This window comes from Theropithecus gelada, chromosome 4 (assembly GCF_003255815.1).
Source record: "Theropithecus gelada isolate Dixy chromosome 4, Tgel_1.0, whole genome shotgun sequence".
NCBI lineage: Eukaryota > Metazoa > Chordata > Mammalia > Primates > Cercopithecidae > Theropithecus > Theropithecus gelada.
In genome coordinates this window covers 61,119,376-61,135,524 of record NC_037671.1, presented here as the reverse complement: position 1 = coordinate 61,135,524, position 16,149 = coordinate 61,119,376, and the positions used below count along the sequence as shown (strand labels likewise).

Below are 16,149 nucleotides of genomic sequence, written 5' to 3'. Positions count from 1 at the left end.
TTTTTTTTTTTTTTTTTTTTTTTTTTTTTTTTTTTTTTTTGAGACGGAGTCTCACTGTGTCTCCCAGGCTGGAGTGCAGTGGCGCGATCTCGGCTCACTGCAAGCTCCGCCCCCCGGGTTCACGCCATTCTCCCGCCTCAGCCTCCCAAGTAGCTGGGACTACAGGCGCCCGCTACCGCGCCCGGCTAGTTTTTGTATTTTTAGTAGAGACGGGGTTTCACCATGTTAGCCAGGATAGTCTCGATCTCCTGACCTCGTGATCCACCCGCCTCGGCCTCCCAAAGTGCTGGGATTACAGGCTTGAGCCACCGCGCCCGGCCGATATTTAGTTTTATGTAGCTCTATGTTGTGTTTGAAATGACTGGAAAACAAGTAATTTATTTAAATTTATGTAAATTTTGACTTTAGGGGAAAATATTATATAATTTTAAAATCTATCTTGAATAACCAACTTAAAATGTAAACAGATAATTGTGATTTCTGTTTGTGCATATGTAATTATGTCATATATATTTAAAAATATGAGCCTCAACAATGTGCCAATTGTAAAAAGAAATATAATCACAACAAAATAACTTGTGTTAAGCATCAAAATACAGACACAGTCCTAGCACATTAATCTTATAGCTATTAAGGATTCTAATATCTTAAATTCTATTTTGAGGTCAGATAAATACTAGAAGTGTGTGGGAAGCCAGTGTTAAATACTTAGTATACCTGGTTCAGGAAGTATGAATTTTGTTGCAGGAAAGAAATCATGTGGGTTAAGAAAGTAACTTGACAAGGTAGAGATTCACATATTCAAATTGTTCCTTTCACTGAAATATTACTCATATTTTCAGAATGAATATAAAATAATCTTTACATTGACATTGAGTTTTGAAGTCATAGACTGTACTAAACTATACATTTAGGAGAGGTATTAAAAATATTTTTAAAAAGCTTCAGCAAAATGAAGAACCATTCTTAATATAAAAGAATTACATAGTATGACTTGCCAGTCCAGGCAATTGCATCTCCTATTTTTCTACAATCCTTTATTGTAAAACAAAACAAAATAACAAAAAACAAAACCTTCAAAAATTTCCTCCACTTTATTGAGATATGGCTGACATACAAAAAACTGTACATATATAATGTATACAGCTTGATGAATTTGGAGAGAAGTATACCCCTATGAAACCATTAACACAACCAATACCATAGTCATACCTATCACCTCAAAAAGTTTACTCCCACTACATTTATTTATTTTTGTGATAAAAACACTTAATACAAGATATACCCTCTTAGCAAATTTTTAAGCCAACAATACAGTAATGTTAACTATAGGCACTATGTTGTACAATAGGTCTCTAGGACATGTTCACTGTTTATAGCTAAAACTTTCTATCTCTTAACCAACACTTCCCTGTTTCCTCCTTCTCTCAGTCCCTGTCATCACCATACTTCTTGCTTCTATGAGTTCGACTATTTTAGATTCCTCATGTATAAATTTATGGTCTCTTAGTCTATTAGGGCTGCTATAATAAAATACCATAAATGGAGTGCCTTATAAACAATAAACATTTATTTCTCACAATTCTAGAGGCTGGAAAATCCAAGAAAATCCAAAATCTTGGAAAATTCCAAGATCCGGTAGGTTTGGTTTCTGGTGGGGGCTTATTTCCTGCTTCATAGATGATGGTTTCTTCTTGTGTCTTCACATGGTTGAAGGGGTGAATGAGCTCCCTTAACTTACTCATTTATGTGTCATAGCTCTGAAGTTTAGGAAGTCCAAGATCTTGGTGCTGGCAGATTCAGTATCTGGGTAGGGGCCCAATTTCTGTTTTGTGGTTGCTGCCGTGTAGTTGTCTCCTTACCTTCCAGCTGTGTTCCCATGGTAGAAGTTGTGTTGGGGGCTCTCCCTCAGGCCTCTTTTTTAGGAGCATGAATTTCATTCATGAGGGTTCCATTCTTATGAAATAATCACCTCCCAAAGGCCTAACCTTTTAATACTGTCATCTTAGAGTCAGGATTTGAACAAGTGAATTTTGGGGGGGCACAAACTTTCAGACCATAACAACTAGGTCATATGGTCAGAAATCTCTATACTGTTTTTTCATAGTTACTGGATTCACCAGTTTGCATTTTCATCAACAATGTACAAGGATTCCCTTTTATCCACATCCTTGCCAACGTTTGTTTTTTCAATAATAGCCATACTAACGGGTGTGAAGTGATAATTCATTGTTGCTTTGATTTGCATTTCTCTGATGATTAGTGATGTCCAGCATCTCTTCATATCGCTATTGTCCATTTGCATATCATCTTTGGAGAAATGCCTATTCAGGTTCTTTGCCCATTTTGAATTCATTATTGGTTTCTTGCTATTAAGTTGTGGGAGTTCCTTATATATTTTGGATATCATTCTATTATCAGATATATGGTTTTCAAATATTTTGTTCCATTCTGTAGGTCACATTTTCATTTTGTTGACTGTTTCTTTTGCTATTTAGAAACTTTTTGTTTGATATAATCCCACTTGTCTATTTTTGCTTTTGTTGCTTATGCTTTTGTGGTCATAGCTAAGAAATTAGTCCCCACACCAATGTCAAGAAGCATTTACCTCTTTTTCTTCTAGGAGTTTTACAATTTCTGGTCTTATGTTTAAGTCTTTAATTCACTTAATTCACTTTGAGTTGATTTTTTTGTGCAGTGTAAGAGAATGGTCCAATTATATTGTTGGGCATGTGAACATCCAGTTTTCTCAACACTATTTATTGAAGAGACTTCTTTTCTCCCTTGTGCATTCTTGGAACCTTAGTCAAAGAACAATTGAACATACATGTATAGATTTATTTCCAGGCTCCCTATTATGCTCCACTAGCCTATATTTCTGTTTTTATGCCAGTATAATACTGTTTTGATTACTATGACTTTATAATGTATTTTGAAATTGGGAAGTGTGATGCCTCCAGTTGTGTATTTTCTCAAAATTACTTTGGCCATTTGAAGTTCTTTTATCATGTTATATAAATTTGGATATTTTTTTTCTATTTTTATAAAAAATGCCATTGGGATTTTGACAGAGATTGAACTGAATCTTTAGGTTATTGGGGTATTATGGACATTTTAACAATATTAAATCTTCCAATCTATAAAGTGTCTTTTCATTTATTTTTGTCTTTGATTTATTTCATCAATGCTTTTGGTTTTCAGTGTACAGGTCTTGAACCAGCTTAACTAAGTTTATTCCCAAGTGTTTTATTATTTCTGATACTCTTATAAATAGGATTGTTTTCTTAATTTCTTTTTTGGATAGTTTGTTGCTAGTATATAGAAATGCAGCTGATTTTTGGATGTTGATTTTATATTTTGCAACTTTATTGAATTCACTTAGTAGTTCCAATGGTTTTTACGTGAAGTCTTTAGGGGTTTCCTACATATCAGATCCTGTCAACTGCAAACAAATAGCTTTATTTTTTATTTTCTTATTTGGATGCCTTTTTTTTCGCCTTGCTCAATTGCTCTGGTTAGGTCTTCCAGTAGTATGTTGAATAGAAGTTGTAAGACAGGGCATCCCCACATTGTTCTGGATCTCTGGAACATGCGGTGTTTGGTTTTATGTTCTTACGTTAGTTGCTGAGAATGATGGTTTACTACGCAGTCATAAAAAAATGATGAGTTCATGTCCTTTTGCAGAGACATGGATGAAGCTTTCTTTGGTTTTAAACCCGGGCAAGTTTGGCATATACCATTTTGTTACTATGCATTTGACAAATGCAAGTATTGAGCTATTAGTCATGGAGATATGCCAAAGAAGACAAGATAACTTCCTTTAAGTATTAGGAGGGTAAAATAATACCAAAAAAATTCAAAAGAAAATTGTAGAATTGAATAGAAATAGCAGTGGAAATACTATTTCACTTAACTCTGTTTCTTGATGGAAAGGTTATTAGAATTAATCCTGGCCTGATCAAATTGCAAATGTCTAAAAGAGCCTAAGGTAGTAGTTTTGTGGATAGCAAATAATGTCAGACAAATTCAATTTATTTTTATGAAAAAGTAACAAGGGAGAAGCCATATGTATGATAGATCAGGAATTGAGTCAGCTTCTTCAATGTGTTCTACATTACAATTAACCTCAGCAAGCTATGGTATGTAGGTGCATGTACCCACAGGGCAGTGATCAAAAGTTTATTCTTACTATCAGAGGACATGATGAATGGATTTTCTTTGCAGTTATCATAGTTCTGGTTGTAATAATTATGTAAGGGATTGAAAAGTTGGAATAAAGTGATTTTCAGTTTAAAGAGTCAGTTAAAGTGACTTGTTAGTACTTCCATGTGGAACATAGAAATATGATGTTATCATACTAAGTAGAAATTATAGACATATAACTTATTTTCAAAAAATTCAGTTTAGTTCAAGATATTGTCTTTAGGGAAATTGTACCATATAACTGATAAGATGATTATAAATGACTTTTTAAAAATTATGCAGTGTAGATTTCACTCAGGCACTACCTGGGTAAGTAATGTAATATTACTCCAAAATAATTGTTTCAAATTCCACACAGCCCAAATAAATAGTATGCAAAAATGTTACTAATTGGAATGTTTTAGGAAGTTTTCTTTAAGCCATTTGAAAACATTTGGGGGAAAAATGTTAGTTAAAGCTAGAATAACAAAGAAGAAAACCATTAGATAAAATATATATTCCCCTTACCTTTGGAAGTAGTCAGACCTTTAAAAGATAATTGTTTTAAAATGCAATATAAATAAATTTATATGAAACATGTTCATACTTAATAACTATCATCACCTTTTCTCTACTCCAAAATAACAAAAATAGAATGTTTTGTTCTATCCATAGCAAAAGTAAAACACTATCACATTTATATCTTAATTTAATTAGTATTTTAGTACACTGACCAACAGCAAAGAACAAAAAGAAATATTTACTGATTATGTCATGGTCATAATAATAACTATATAAAAAGGGAAATTTTTTAAATGAATTTTTAATAATTCTCCAAAACACTTATTTTACATAGTGCATTGCATGAGATGACTCTAGTTGTAACTACACAGTCTTTTAACATCTCATTCCTACCTTGTCAGCCTCGTTTCTCAACTAGACAAATGTAAGTTGGTTTCCTTGTTTGCTTCCCTTCTGCTGTGATTGATTTTGCATATTACATACTATGCTATCCTTAAAAATAAAAATACAATGTGACTGCCTTCCTTTATTCTTCAAAGTGGTCCAGAGGCTTACCATTGCAGTCACAATATAAAGTAGAAAACATCATGTATCCTAGAAGTTCTTACATGATTTGTCCTATAATCACCTATCCAGCCTTTTTTTCTACATTCACTGTTCTTCTGCCACACAGGATTTCTTGCTTCTTACTATTCCAAGAGCAAGTAAAGCTTGTTTTTCATCAGACTGTTAAGCTCTTCTCAGTCTTCTCATGGCTTATTCTTCTCTGTCATTCAGGGCTTTGATCAAATATCACCCTTCAAATCTGAAGTAATAGCCACTGCTTGACTCTCCTTTGTATTAATAACAGCATAATGTGTTTATTATTTGCCTCCAGCCATAACTGTATGTGTGCCCATATATTCATTTTCTTGCTGTTCATTTTCCACGTTAGAATATAGAGTCTATAAAAGCAGACATTTTATTGTTTTCTGTTGTATTTCTGGTACCTAGTAGAGATTTAACATTTTTTATGGAATAAATTAATTAAAAAATGAAGGAGTGGATAAGTGTGCTCCAAAATATCAAATTTGGTAATATTCTAATGTTTTTCTAAACACCTATATTGATAATGTCTTGTTGATGAATATGAATGTTAGCATTTATAGATTTAATCATTTATATGACTTTTCTATAACTCCTTGTAAAATATGCAATTTCTCTTTACTACCTATTTTAGCTAACTAAATAATTACCATTTTAATTATTTTTATTTTCTTGGGAATAATTCTGAGTAAAAATAAAACATATATCCTTAAAATGTATTTTGTTCTATTTATTGCTCCTAGAAAAAATTAAGTTTGCTAAAATAGTTTAAATAGTCAAAGGACATATATAACCTTTTTAATTTTGTTTGAAAATATTAAAATTAATTAAATTCATCAATTTTTTCACAGAAGACACAGTCACATCTTCAATTATCACTTTTTAGTTTGAGTTGACAGAGCTTCTCTTACATACAGTAGCAGCATTCACATAACTGTTAGCGAGATGCTGTTTCAGGCCTTTTATAGATATTCATCAAAATCTTACCTGAGAAGAGGAGTAATATTAATATTATTTATGATAGCATTTTTCAGCATATTTATAACATTTTCCCTCATTTCACTTGTTTTCTTCTTGTGATTTTCTTCCAGAAATTGAAAAATTTCAAGGTACTGATGGAAAAAAGGAAGACGAAGAAAAGAAGTATCTTGATGTCATCAGCAACAAAAACATAAAGCTCTCAGAAAGAGTACTGATTCCTGTCAAGCAGTATCCAAAGGTACTACCATATATACTTTGTTCTCATAGAATTGATTTAAAAAATGATAAAATATTTTATTTATTGACTTCTATAAAATAAATATTTGAAGCTTCATAATGTAGGTATATGCAAGCACGTGATATTGACAGAGGGGAAGGAAAACTTTTGAAAGTGCAATAATGAGGGTAATTTTAAACTGAAGGCTACAGCATTTTTGTTCTGTGAATGTAGGAGGCATAATCAGATATTTTAATCATGTATTCAAAATATAAATGATATATCAATTTGTCCAAATATGTACACCCACGTGATTGTCTTTGATTCATGTTAAAATGTATCTCCTTATTATAAAACGGAGTAGAGTTAATGATACTAAATATATAACATTAGAAAATCAGAAGGGAATTATTATTAATATATCTAAGAAAATCAATTAGGTTGTTAGACTCTTAGATTATAACCTATAGTCTTCTATAATCAAAGTTTATTCATAAAATAATTACAATACCATTCTTAATGTTACATCTTTCTTTAAACTAATTTTTCACTAGTAGATCATTGATTATAAAAGATAGCTTTCAGTGGCATGGTTTTATCAATTATATTCATACATTTCAATGGGTAAAAAGAGGGATTTTTTTGTTTTGGTCAAATGAATGGAGGAAACTAAAATGTAAACTCAAAGATTCAAGCTGATAATTAACTTTCTGAAGAGTGAATGTGAAGCAAGGACCATGTAATTATCCTAACAGTAACGATTACAGAAATAAATGCTCTGGTTTACCAATTGTCTTCTACTATGATAAACTTTAGTAAATATAATTAACTAGATGCTTTGTCTATAATTATTTCAAACAGGGATAAAATTGTTAAAGCCCAGCAAACCATAAAATTTATCTTTGAGATAAAATGTTTTGGGCATGGAATTTGTTTTTGAGCTCGACTATTGCAAGAAAGCTGTTTAAAATGGGTATATGTTTTTAAAATAAACTTTATTAGATTTGCTTTATGTTCTCTTGAATATTAAATTGGGCAGGCTTAGAAATGTACATGAAAAATTTGCATAGTAGTGAAATGAGGTAGGAATATGTTAGAGTATAAAGAATAATATGTCCTTTTTCACTTGATCAATTAACCAGTTATAGTCTTGAATAGAAGGTTCTTTTCTTAAATCATACATTTAAATATGGTATAACTTGATTATGTTTCTTGGAGTAACATATTTGTATCTCTGGATATGGGAAAGTCAATGACAGACTCAATACCTGCCTCTAAATAAAAATGTAGTTCTATAGTCTCTGATCAAATTACACTGACAAGGTATGTAAGGCATTTAAAGTCTTGATGGCTCTTCAAGTTCCTATATGAGTGGTTTTATGCTGATTATTACTGGATCTGTGTTTGATTCAGAATGATGAATACCGAAATAAGAATATTCTATGATATCAAATTTTTGTCTGAAGTTTAATTTTGTAATGTATAAGAAAATGCTCTAACAATAAAACTACTTATTCTTAACTGCCGTGGACCACGGATCACCAGCAAACTATTGTGTCTCTTATAATTTTTAAAATTATGGAATGTTTAGGCTGGGACTAATCTTGGAAATCACAGAATATATAAAACTTTTATTTTATAGATGAGGTAACTGAAAAATCATGAATTGTTCAAGGTCATGCTTCTGTTAGAGATGGAAATCTTTAGTGCAGTTAGTATAATTTTAGGCTCTTCATTTTTGGTGCACCGTTACATTTTTAACTTGACCGATCATGCCCACATATTTGCATCACTTTTTCATGTTAAATGTGGAAGAATGTGAAAAATGATAACACCTAGTAGTTTTATGGAATAGTCTCAAATAACAATTCATGCTTGAGAAAATTTACCATTTCTTTACATTATGAATAGCCTGCTAAACTCCTTTAATTTATTTTTAAAGGAATATTCATTTCATCTAATAATCACACAAAAGATAACTTTAGAGCTTTTCTACAGAAAAGGAGTGAAATTCTGAGGAGCAGACTATACTCACTTATCAAAGTTGACCTACCTTGTTCTTGTTTTTATAGTACAATAAATCATAATATTTTGAAAACAAACTATATCTTACTATATTTAATAGTCTTTTGAAAACATACCATATTTTATTATAAAAGTTGTGATTTTTTCCTGCTGTTCATTGTCCATTTCTTAGAAAAATATCAATGAGATAGAGTTAAGATTATGATCACTAAACTTGAGCTGTATTCAGTGTACATTTATGAGCTGTAAAATGTGTGATGTGGTGTAATACTATGAGCTGTTGAGCAGAACACAACAGTATTTATTGGTTTAAAGTTGAATGTTTTGTAATAGAAAAGTGATTTATCCTTCAGGGGGCCACACTGGTGAAAGACTTCCTTTACACAGCTTTCTCTCAGAATGATTTCTCCCCTTGACAACTGCTGTCTGTTTGTACCAATAATTAATGTATTGATGACACAGTCCTCTCAAAGAGCAATAAATTACTATGGGAATTCTTGGGGAAATGGTCCTCTCAAGACTTTACTACATGACTTTTTTTGGATAGATTGTGTTTCAATTACTCTCCAATTTCAAGTGAATTTGTTGTCGTAGTTGAATACTACAAGAAATTAAATGAAGTTTAAAATTTAATTTATAAAAATTATAAAAATGCTCTTTAAGAATGATTTATCTAGCCCTGGTGCTTTACATTTAATAATTTGACTTGGGGAAATATGTCATATTATAATATTAAATTATTTTAATGAGTAGTTTTTCTTATTTGGCGCTATATATATACACACACACACACACGCACACACACACACATATATATATATATATTTTAGAAAAGCTGGCATAAAGCACTTTTATTGCAATAATAAAACTTGAGACTCATATATGGTGCTGGGGGGAAGGGGCAGCAATGATTTCTCTCACCAAATCGCTACACAGGACAGCAAAGGGGTGAGAAGGAGCTGAGGGAGGAAAAGCCAGGAAACTCTGAGATCAGCAGAGGGAGCCAAGCTCAAAAAACAGGAGATGCTGAAACTGCGATGACCAGCATCATTTTCTTTTTTTTTTTCTTTTTTAAATTTATTTATTATTATTATACTGTAAGTTGTAGGGTACATGTGCATAACGTGCAGGTTTGTTACATATGTATACTTGTGCCTTGTTGGTGTGCTGCACCCATCAACTCGTCATTTACATCAGGTATAACTCCCAATGCAATCCCTCCCCCCTCCCCCCTCCCCATGATAGGCCCCGGTGTGTGATGTTCCCCTTCCCGAGTCCAAGTGATCTCATTGTTCAGTTCCCACCTATGAGTGAGAACATGCGGTGTTTGGTTTTCTGTTCTTGTGATAGTTTGCTAAGAATGATGGATTCCAGCTGCATCCATGTCCCTACAAAGGACACAAACTCATCCTTTTTTATGGCTGCATAGTATTCCATGGTGTATATATGCCACATTTTCTTAATCCAATCTGTCACTGATGGACATTTGGGTTGATTCCAAGTCTTTGCTATTGTGAATAGTGCTGCAATAAACATACGTGTGCATGTGTCTTTATAGCAGCATAATTTATAATCCTTTGGGTATATCCCCAGTAATGGGATGGCTGGGTCATATGGTACATCTAGTTCTAGATCCTTGAGGAATCGCCATACTGTTTTCCATAATGGTTGAACTAGTTTACAATCCCACCAACAGTGTAAAAGTGTTCCTATTTCTCCACATCCTCTCCAGCACCTGTTGTTTCCTGACTTTTTAATGATCGCCATTCTAACTGGTGTGAGATGGTATCTCATTGTGGTTTTGATTTGCATTTCTCTGATGGCCAGTGATGAAGAGCATTTTTTCATGTGTTTGTTGGCTGTATGAATGTCTTCTTTTGAGAAATGTCTATTCATATCCTTTGCCCACTTTTTGATGGGGTTGTTTGTTTTTTTCTTGTAAATTTGTTTGAGTTCTTTGTAGGTTCTGGATATTAGCCCTTTGTCAGATGAGTAGATTGCAAAAATTTTCTCCCATTCTGTAGGTTGCCTGTTCACTCTGATGGTAGCATGGTACTGGTACCAAAACAGAGATATAGACCAATGGAACAGAACAGAGTCCTCAGAAATAATACCACACATCTACAGCCATCTGATCTTTGACAAACCTGAGACAAACAAGAAATGGGGAAAGGATTCCCTATTTAATAAATGGTGCTGGGAAAATTGGCTAGCCATAAGTAGAAAGCTGAAACTGGATCCTTTCCTTACTCCTTATACGAAAATTAATTCAAGATGGATTAGAGACTTAAATGTTAGACCTAATGCCATAAAAATCCTAGAGGAAAACCTAGGTAGTACCATTCAGGACATAGGCATGGGCAAAGACTTCATGTCTAAAACACCAAAAGCAACGGCAGCAAAAGCCAAAATTGACAAATGGGATCTCATTAAACTAAAGAGCTTCTGCACAGCAACAGAGACCAGCATCATTTTCTTAAGAGAACATTCAAGGATTTGTCATGATGGCTGAGCTTTCACTGGGTGTTAAGTCTATAAACAGCACCTTCAATTGAAACTGTCAATTAAAGTTCTTAAGATTTAGGAAGTGGTGGAGCTTGGAAAGTTATAAGATTACAAAATTCCTGAAAGTCCATTAGAAAAACCACAGGATGAAAAAAAATAAAAATAAAAAAATAAGCCAGGCCACGAGGAAGGCTTAAGAGGTCCCTGCTGGCCCAGGGACAGATGCCTATATTGTCCAGCATTGCAGTGAACATGATCTGCTTTCAAAGGCAGAGGGATTAAGGGGAGGGTGGGGTGGGAATGGTGGAGGCACAGGCTCTCCCCATCCCCACCTCAGTTTTCGGTAGGGCTTGTAATTTAACCCAAGGACATCTCTCAACTTGGAGAATAATTCAGTCCTCAACAGCGCCTCGAATCTGCTATGGCTTGCAGCGCAGCAGCAAGAATGTTTAATATATAATAGATAAAAATTTCATCTAAAACATGAAAATAAAATATTCTTGCAACCCCCGGCCCCCAACACCAATTCCTATTCTAACGTTAACCTATCACTTGTGCTGTTAATACCTGACCATGTACTTAACTGGAAACCTATATCCAAAAGACTGAAACTGAATCTTCATCCCAAAATGAAAACAAAATAAAATGAATAACTTGAGGTTTATGGCATATGATTTAGGTAAACACACATATGAGGAGAAAGGGGAAGAGGAAACGAAGGTGTCAGAAGCTAAGCTGAGTGACAGAACACATTCAGTCAGGGCAGATGTCTATACAGAGTGGAGTGGAACATCAGGATAAGCTCCATGTGGATTCATGTGCACACGTCTGGAGGCACCAGATCCCTCTATGGCAGATCCAAGAACAGGGAGCTAAGGGAGGAGGCCATTCCTGCCATTCCAGTTTTAGAAGCTCCGCATCGAAGACGAGAGTGGCATGGGGTGGGATGATGCCTCGGTGCCCAGTGGCACTATAGGTATAATCTGGAGATATAGTCAGTTTGGCTTTCTGACCCACACTCATCTGGGCAACCCCTTCTTCCCAGCCTCGGATCACCTCCTGCTTGCCTAGCATAAACTTAAAGGGCTTGTTTCTGTCCCGGGGGTAATCAAATTTCTTTCCATCTTCAAGCATCCCGGTGTAGTGCAACACCCAGGTCTGGCCACGCTTCGGGAAGGTGCGCCGGTCTCCTGGGGAGATGGTTTCCACCTGACTCCCATGGCGGCGGCGCATGGTGAGCGCGCTGGCAGCGCTACGTGGACCGACAGCGACCTGGCAGCGGTTCCACGGCTCTGCCTAGTCCCTCTTGGCTTTGTATTTTTATAATAAAATTAATAGACATGTATTTGTGATTCGTGCTAAATGAGTAGAATTTAACTGCTTTTGTCTACAAAAGCAAATAAAACAATGGGCAAGTATTCGGATGATGAGTATGTTAATTTGCTTCACTTTAGTAACTTTTTTTTTAACTTTGTATATGTATCCCATAATATAATTTTGTGTACCTTGAAAATACACAACAAAATTTATTTCAAAAGAGATTAATAGAGAAATAGATGTTGTGCATCTATTGTTTGCATTTGCAAATATTTCGGAATCACAGCAATTACTTATTTTTAATATTCAATTTAGTTTCATGGTTACATGCACAGGTTTATTATACAGGTAAATTGTGTGTCGTGGGGGATTTGGTGTACAGATTATTTCCTCACCCAGGTAATAAGCATAGTACCTGATGGGTAGTTTTTCCATTCTCACCCTATTCCCACCCTCAACCCTGAAGTAGACCCCAGTGTCTATTGTTCCTTTCTTTGCGTCCATGTGTACTGAATGTTTAGCTCCCACTTGCAAGTGAGAACATGCAGTATTTGGTTTTCTGTTCCTGCATTAGCTCACTTAAGATAATGTCCTCCCGCTCCATCTGTATTGCTGCAAAGGACATGGTAACTTCTTTTATGGCCGTGTAATATTCCATGGTGTATACACACCACATTTTTTAAAAATCCAGTCTACCGTTGAAGGGCATCTAAGTTGATTCTGTGTCTTTGCTGTTATGAATAGTGCTGTTATGAACATATATGTGCATGTGTCTTTATGGTAGCATGATTTATATTCCTTTGAGTATATACCCTATAATGGGATTGCTGAGTCAGATAATAGTTCTATTTTAAATTCTTTGAGAATTTGCAAAACTGCTTCCCACAGTGGCTGATAAAATTTACATTCTCACCAGCAGTGTATAAGCATTTCCTTTTCTTGGCAACCTCACCAGCAGTGTATAAGCATTTCCTTTTCTTGGCAACCTCACCAGCATGTGCTATTTTTGGACTTCTTAATAATAGCCATTCTGACTGGTGTGAGGTGGTATCTCATTGTGCTTTTGATTTGCATTTTGTCTAATTATTAGTGATGTTACACATTTTTTCATTTGCTTGTTGACCACATGTATGTTTTTTGAAAAGTAACTGTTCATGTACTTTGCCTACTTTTTAATGGGATTGTTTTATCCTTGTTAATTTTTTTATGTTCTTTGTAGATGCTGCATATTAGAACATTGTCAGATGCATAATTTGCAAATATTTTCTTCCATTCTGTAGGTTGTATGTTTATCAGTAGTTTCTTTTGCTGTGCAGAAGCTCTTTAGTTTAACTAGGACCCATTTGTCAATTTTTGTTTTTGTTACAATTGCATTTAGTATCTTTGTCATGCAGTCTTTGCCGGGGATTACTTCCAGAATGGTATCTCCTAAGTTATCATCCAGAGTTTTTGTAGTTTTGGATTTTACATTTAGGTCTTTAATCCATCTTGAGTTTATTTTTGTAGCTAGTGTAAAGAAGGCGTAAGCGTCAATATTCAGCTTATGGCTAGCTAGTTATCCCCATTGCCTGTTTTTGTTTTGCTTTGTTTGTTTTTCTTTTTCTTTTTTTTCCTTTTTTTTTTTTTTTTTTTGACTTTGTAGAAGATTAGGTGATTGTAGATGTGTGACTTTATTTCTGGGGTCTCTGTTCTGTTCCATTGGTTTTGGTGGTTGTTTTTGTGCCAGTAACATGCTGTTTTGGTTATTGTAGTATATAGTTGGAAGTCAGGTAATGTGATGCCTCTAGCTTTGTTCTTTTTGCTTAGGATTGCTTTGGCTATTTAGACTCTTTTGTTTTGTTCTATATGAATTTTAGAATCATTTTTCTTAATTCTGTAAAGAATATCATTGGTAGTTTTATAGGGATAGAATTGAATCTGTAAATTATTTTGAACAGTATGGTCATTTAAAAAATATTTATTCTTTCATTATCCATGAACATGGGATGTTTTTTCATTTGTTTGTGTCTTGTCTGATTTCTTTCGGGCAGTATTTTGTAATTCTCAAAATTACCTTTTTTTTTTATTTAACTGTATTTCTAGGTTATTTTTCACCTTTTTATTTAACTGTATTTCTGGGATTTTTGTGGCTATTGTGAATGAGATTGTGTTATTGACATGATTCTCAGCTTTGATATTGTTGGTGTATAGAAATACTACTACTGATTTTTGTACGTTGATTTTGTAACCTGAAATGTAGCTGAAGTTCCTTATCAGGTCTAGGAGCTTTTGAGAAGAGACTATGGGGCTTCATAGGTACAATATCATATCATCTGAAAATAAGGATATTTTGGCTTTCTCCCTATTTACATGTCTTTTATTTCTTCTTCCTGCCTGATTTCTCTGGCTAGGATTTCCAGTACTATGTTGAATATGAGTAGTGAGAGAGGGCATCATTGTCTGTTCTGGTTTTGAAGGTGAATGCTTTCAGCTTTTGCCCATTCAGTATGTTGGCTGTGGGTTTTTGATAGATGGCTCTTACTATTTTGAAGTATGTTCCCTCAATGCTTAGATTGTTCAGGGTTTTTAACATGAGGAGATGTTGAATTTTATTGAAATAATTTTGTGTGTCTATTGAAATGATCATACGGTTTTTTATTTTAGTTTAATTTGTGTGCATAATCACATTTATTGATTTGCATATGCTAAACCAACCTTGCATCTCAGGGATAAAGCCTATTTGATTGTGGAATGTTAGCTTTTTAATCTGCTGCTGGATTTGGTTTGCTAGTATTTTGTTGAGGACTGTTGCATCTATGTTCATCAAGGATATTGGCCTGAAGTTTTAGTTTTTTTCATTATGTCTATTCCAGGCTTTGGTATCAGGATGATGCTGTATTCATAGAATGAGTTAGAGTTTAGAATAGTTTCAGTAGGAATGGAACCAGCTCTTCTTTATATATCTGGTAAAATCTGGCTGTGAATTCAACTGGTCCTGGGCTTTTTTGGTTGATAGTCTGTTTATTACTGATTCCATTTTGGAACTCATTATTGGTCTGTTCAGGGATTCAGTCTCTTCCTTGTTCTGTGTTGGGAGGTTGTATGTGTCCAGGAATTTACCAGTTTCTTCCAAGTTTTCTAGCATGTGTTATAGAGGTGCTTTTAATAGTCTCTCAAGGTTATTGTATTTCTGTGGGATCCCTAAAGTGGTAACATCCCCTTTCTTATTTCTTTGTGTTTACTTGGATCATCTCTTTTTTTTCCTCCTTATTAGTCTAGCTAGTGGTTTATCTTATTTATTCTTTCAGCAAACCAACTCCTGGATGCGAACTTTTATGGTTTTTGCAGGTTACAACTTCCTTCAGTTCAGGCCTGGTTTTGTTTATTTCTTGTCTTCTGCTAGCTTTGATGTTGGTTTGCTCTTGTTTCTCTAGTTCCTCTAGGTGTCATGTTAGGTTGCTAATTTGAGATCTTCTTAGTTGTGTGATATGGGCATTTTGCACTATAAACTTTCTTATTAATAAGGCTTTAGTTGTGTCCCAGTGATTCTTGTATGTTGTATCTTTGTTCTCAGTAGTTGCAAAGAAATTCTTGATTTCTGCCTTAATTTCATTGTTCACTCAAAAGTCGTTCAGGAGCAGGTTAATTTCCATGTAATTCTGTGGTTTTGAGCAATCTTCTTAGCATTGATATATATATTTTATTGTGCTGTGGTCCAAGAGCGTGCTTGGTATGATTCCAGTTTTTGGTTTTTTTGTTTGTTTGTTTGTTTGTTTTTTCAGTTTTCTGGGGATTGTTTTATGGCCAATTGTCTGGTCGATTTTAAAGTGCCATGT

The 16,149-nt window shown here is 34.2% G+C and overlaps 1 protein-coding gene and 1 pseudogene across 3 annotated transcripts in view; one reads left to right on the top strand and one right to left on the bottom strand.

Moving 5' to 3' along the window:
* Positions 1 to 16,149, top strand: part of KHDRBS2 (KH RNA binding domain containing, signal transduction associated 2) — a 588,458-nt gene that overhangs the window by 97,888 nt on the left and 474,421 nt on the right. For both annotated transcript variants that reach the window (XM_025383028.1, XM_025383029.1), the window contains exon 2: positions 6,381 to 6,508. In XM_025383028.1, coding sequence (XP_025238813.1) covers positions 6,381 to 6,508 — 128 coding nt within the window. The remainder of the gene's footprint in view (positions 1 to 6,380; positions 6,509 to 16,149) is intronic.
* On the bottom strand, positions 10,990 to 12,317 carry LOC112622952 (annotated as a pseudogene). The gene has a single exon (XR_003119060.1). The product of XR_003119060.1 is annotated as a peptidyl-prolyl cis-trans isomerase FKBP1A pseudogene (transcript).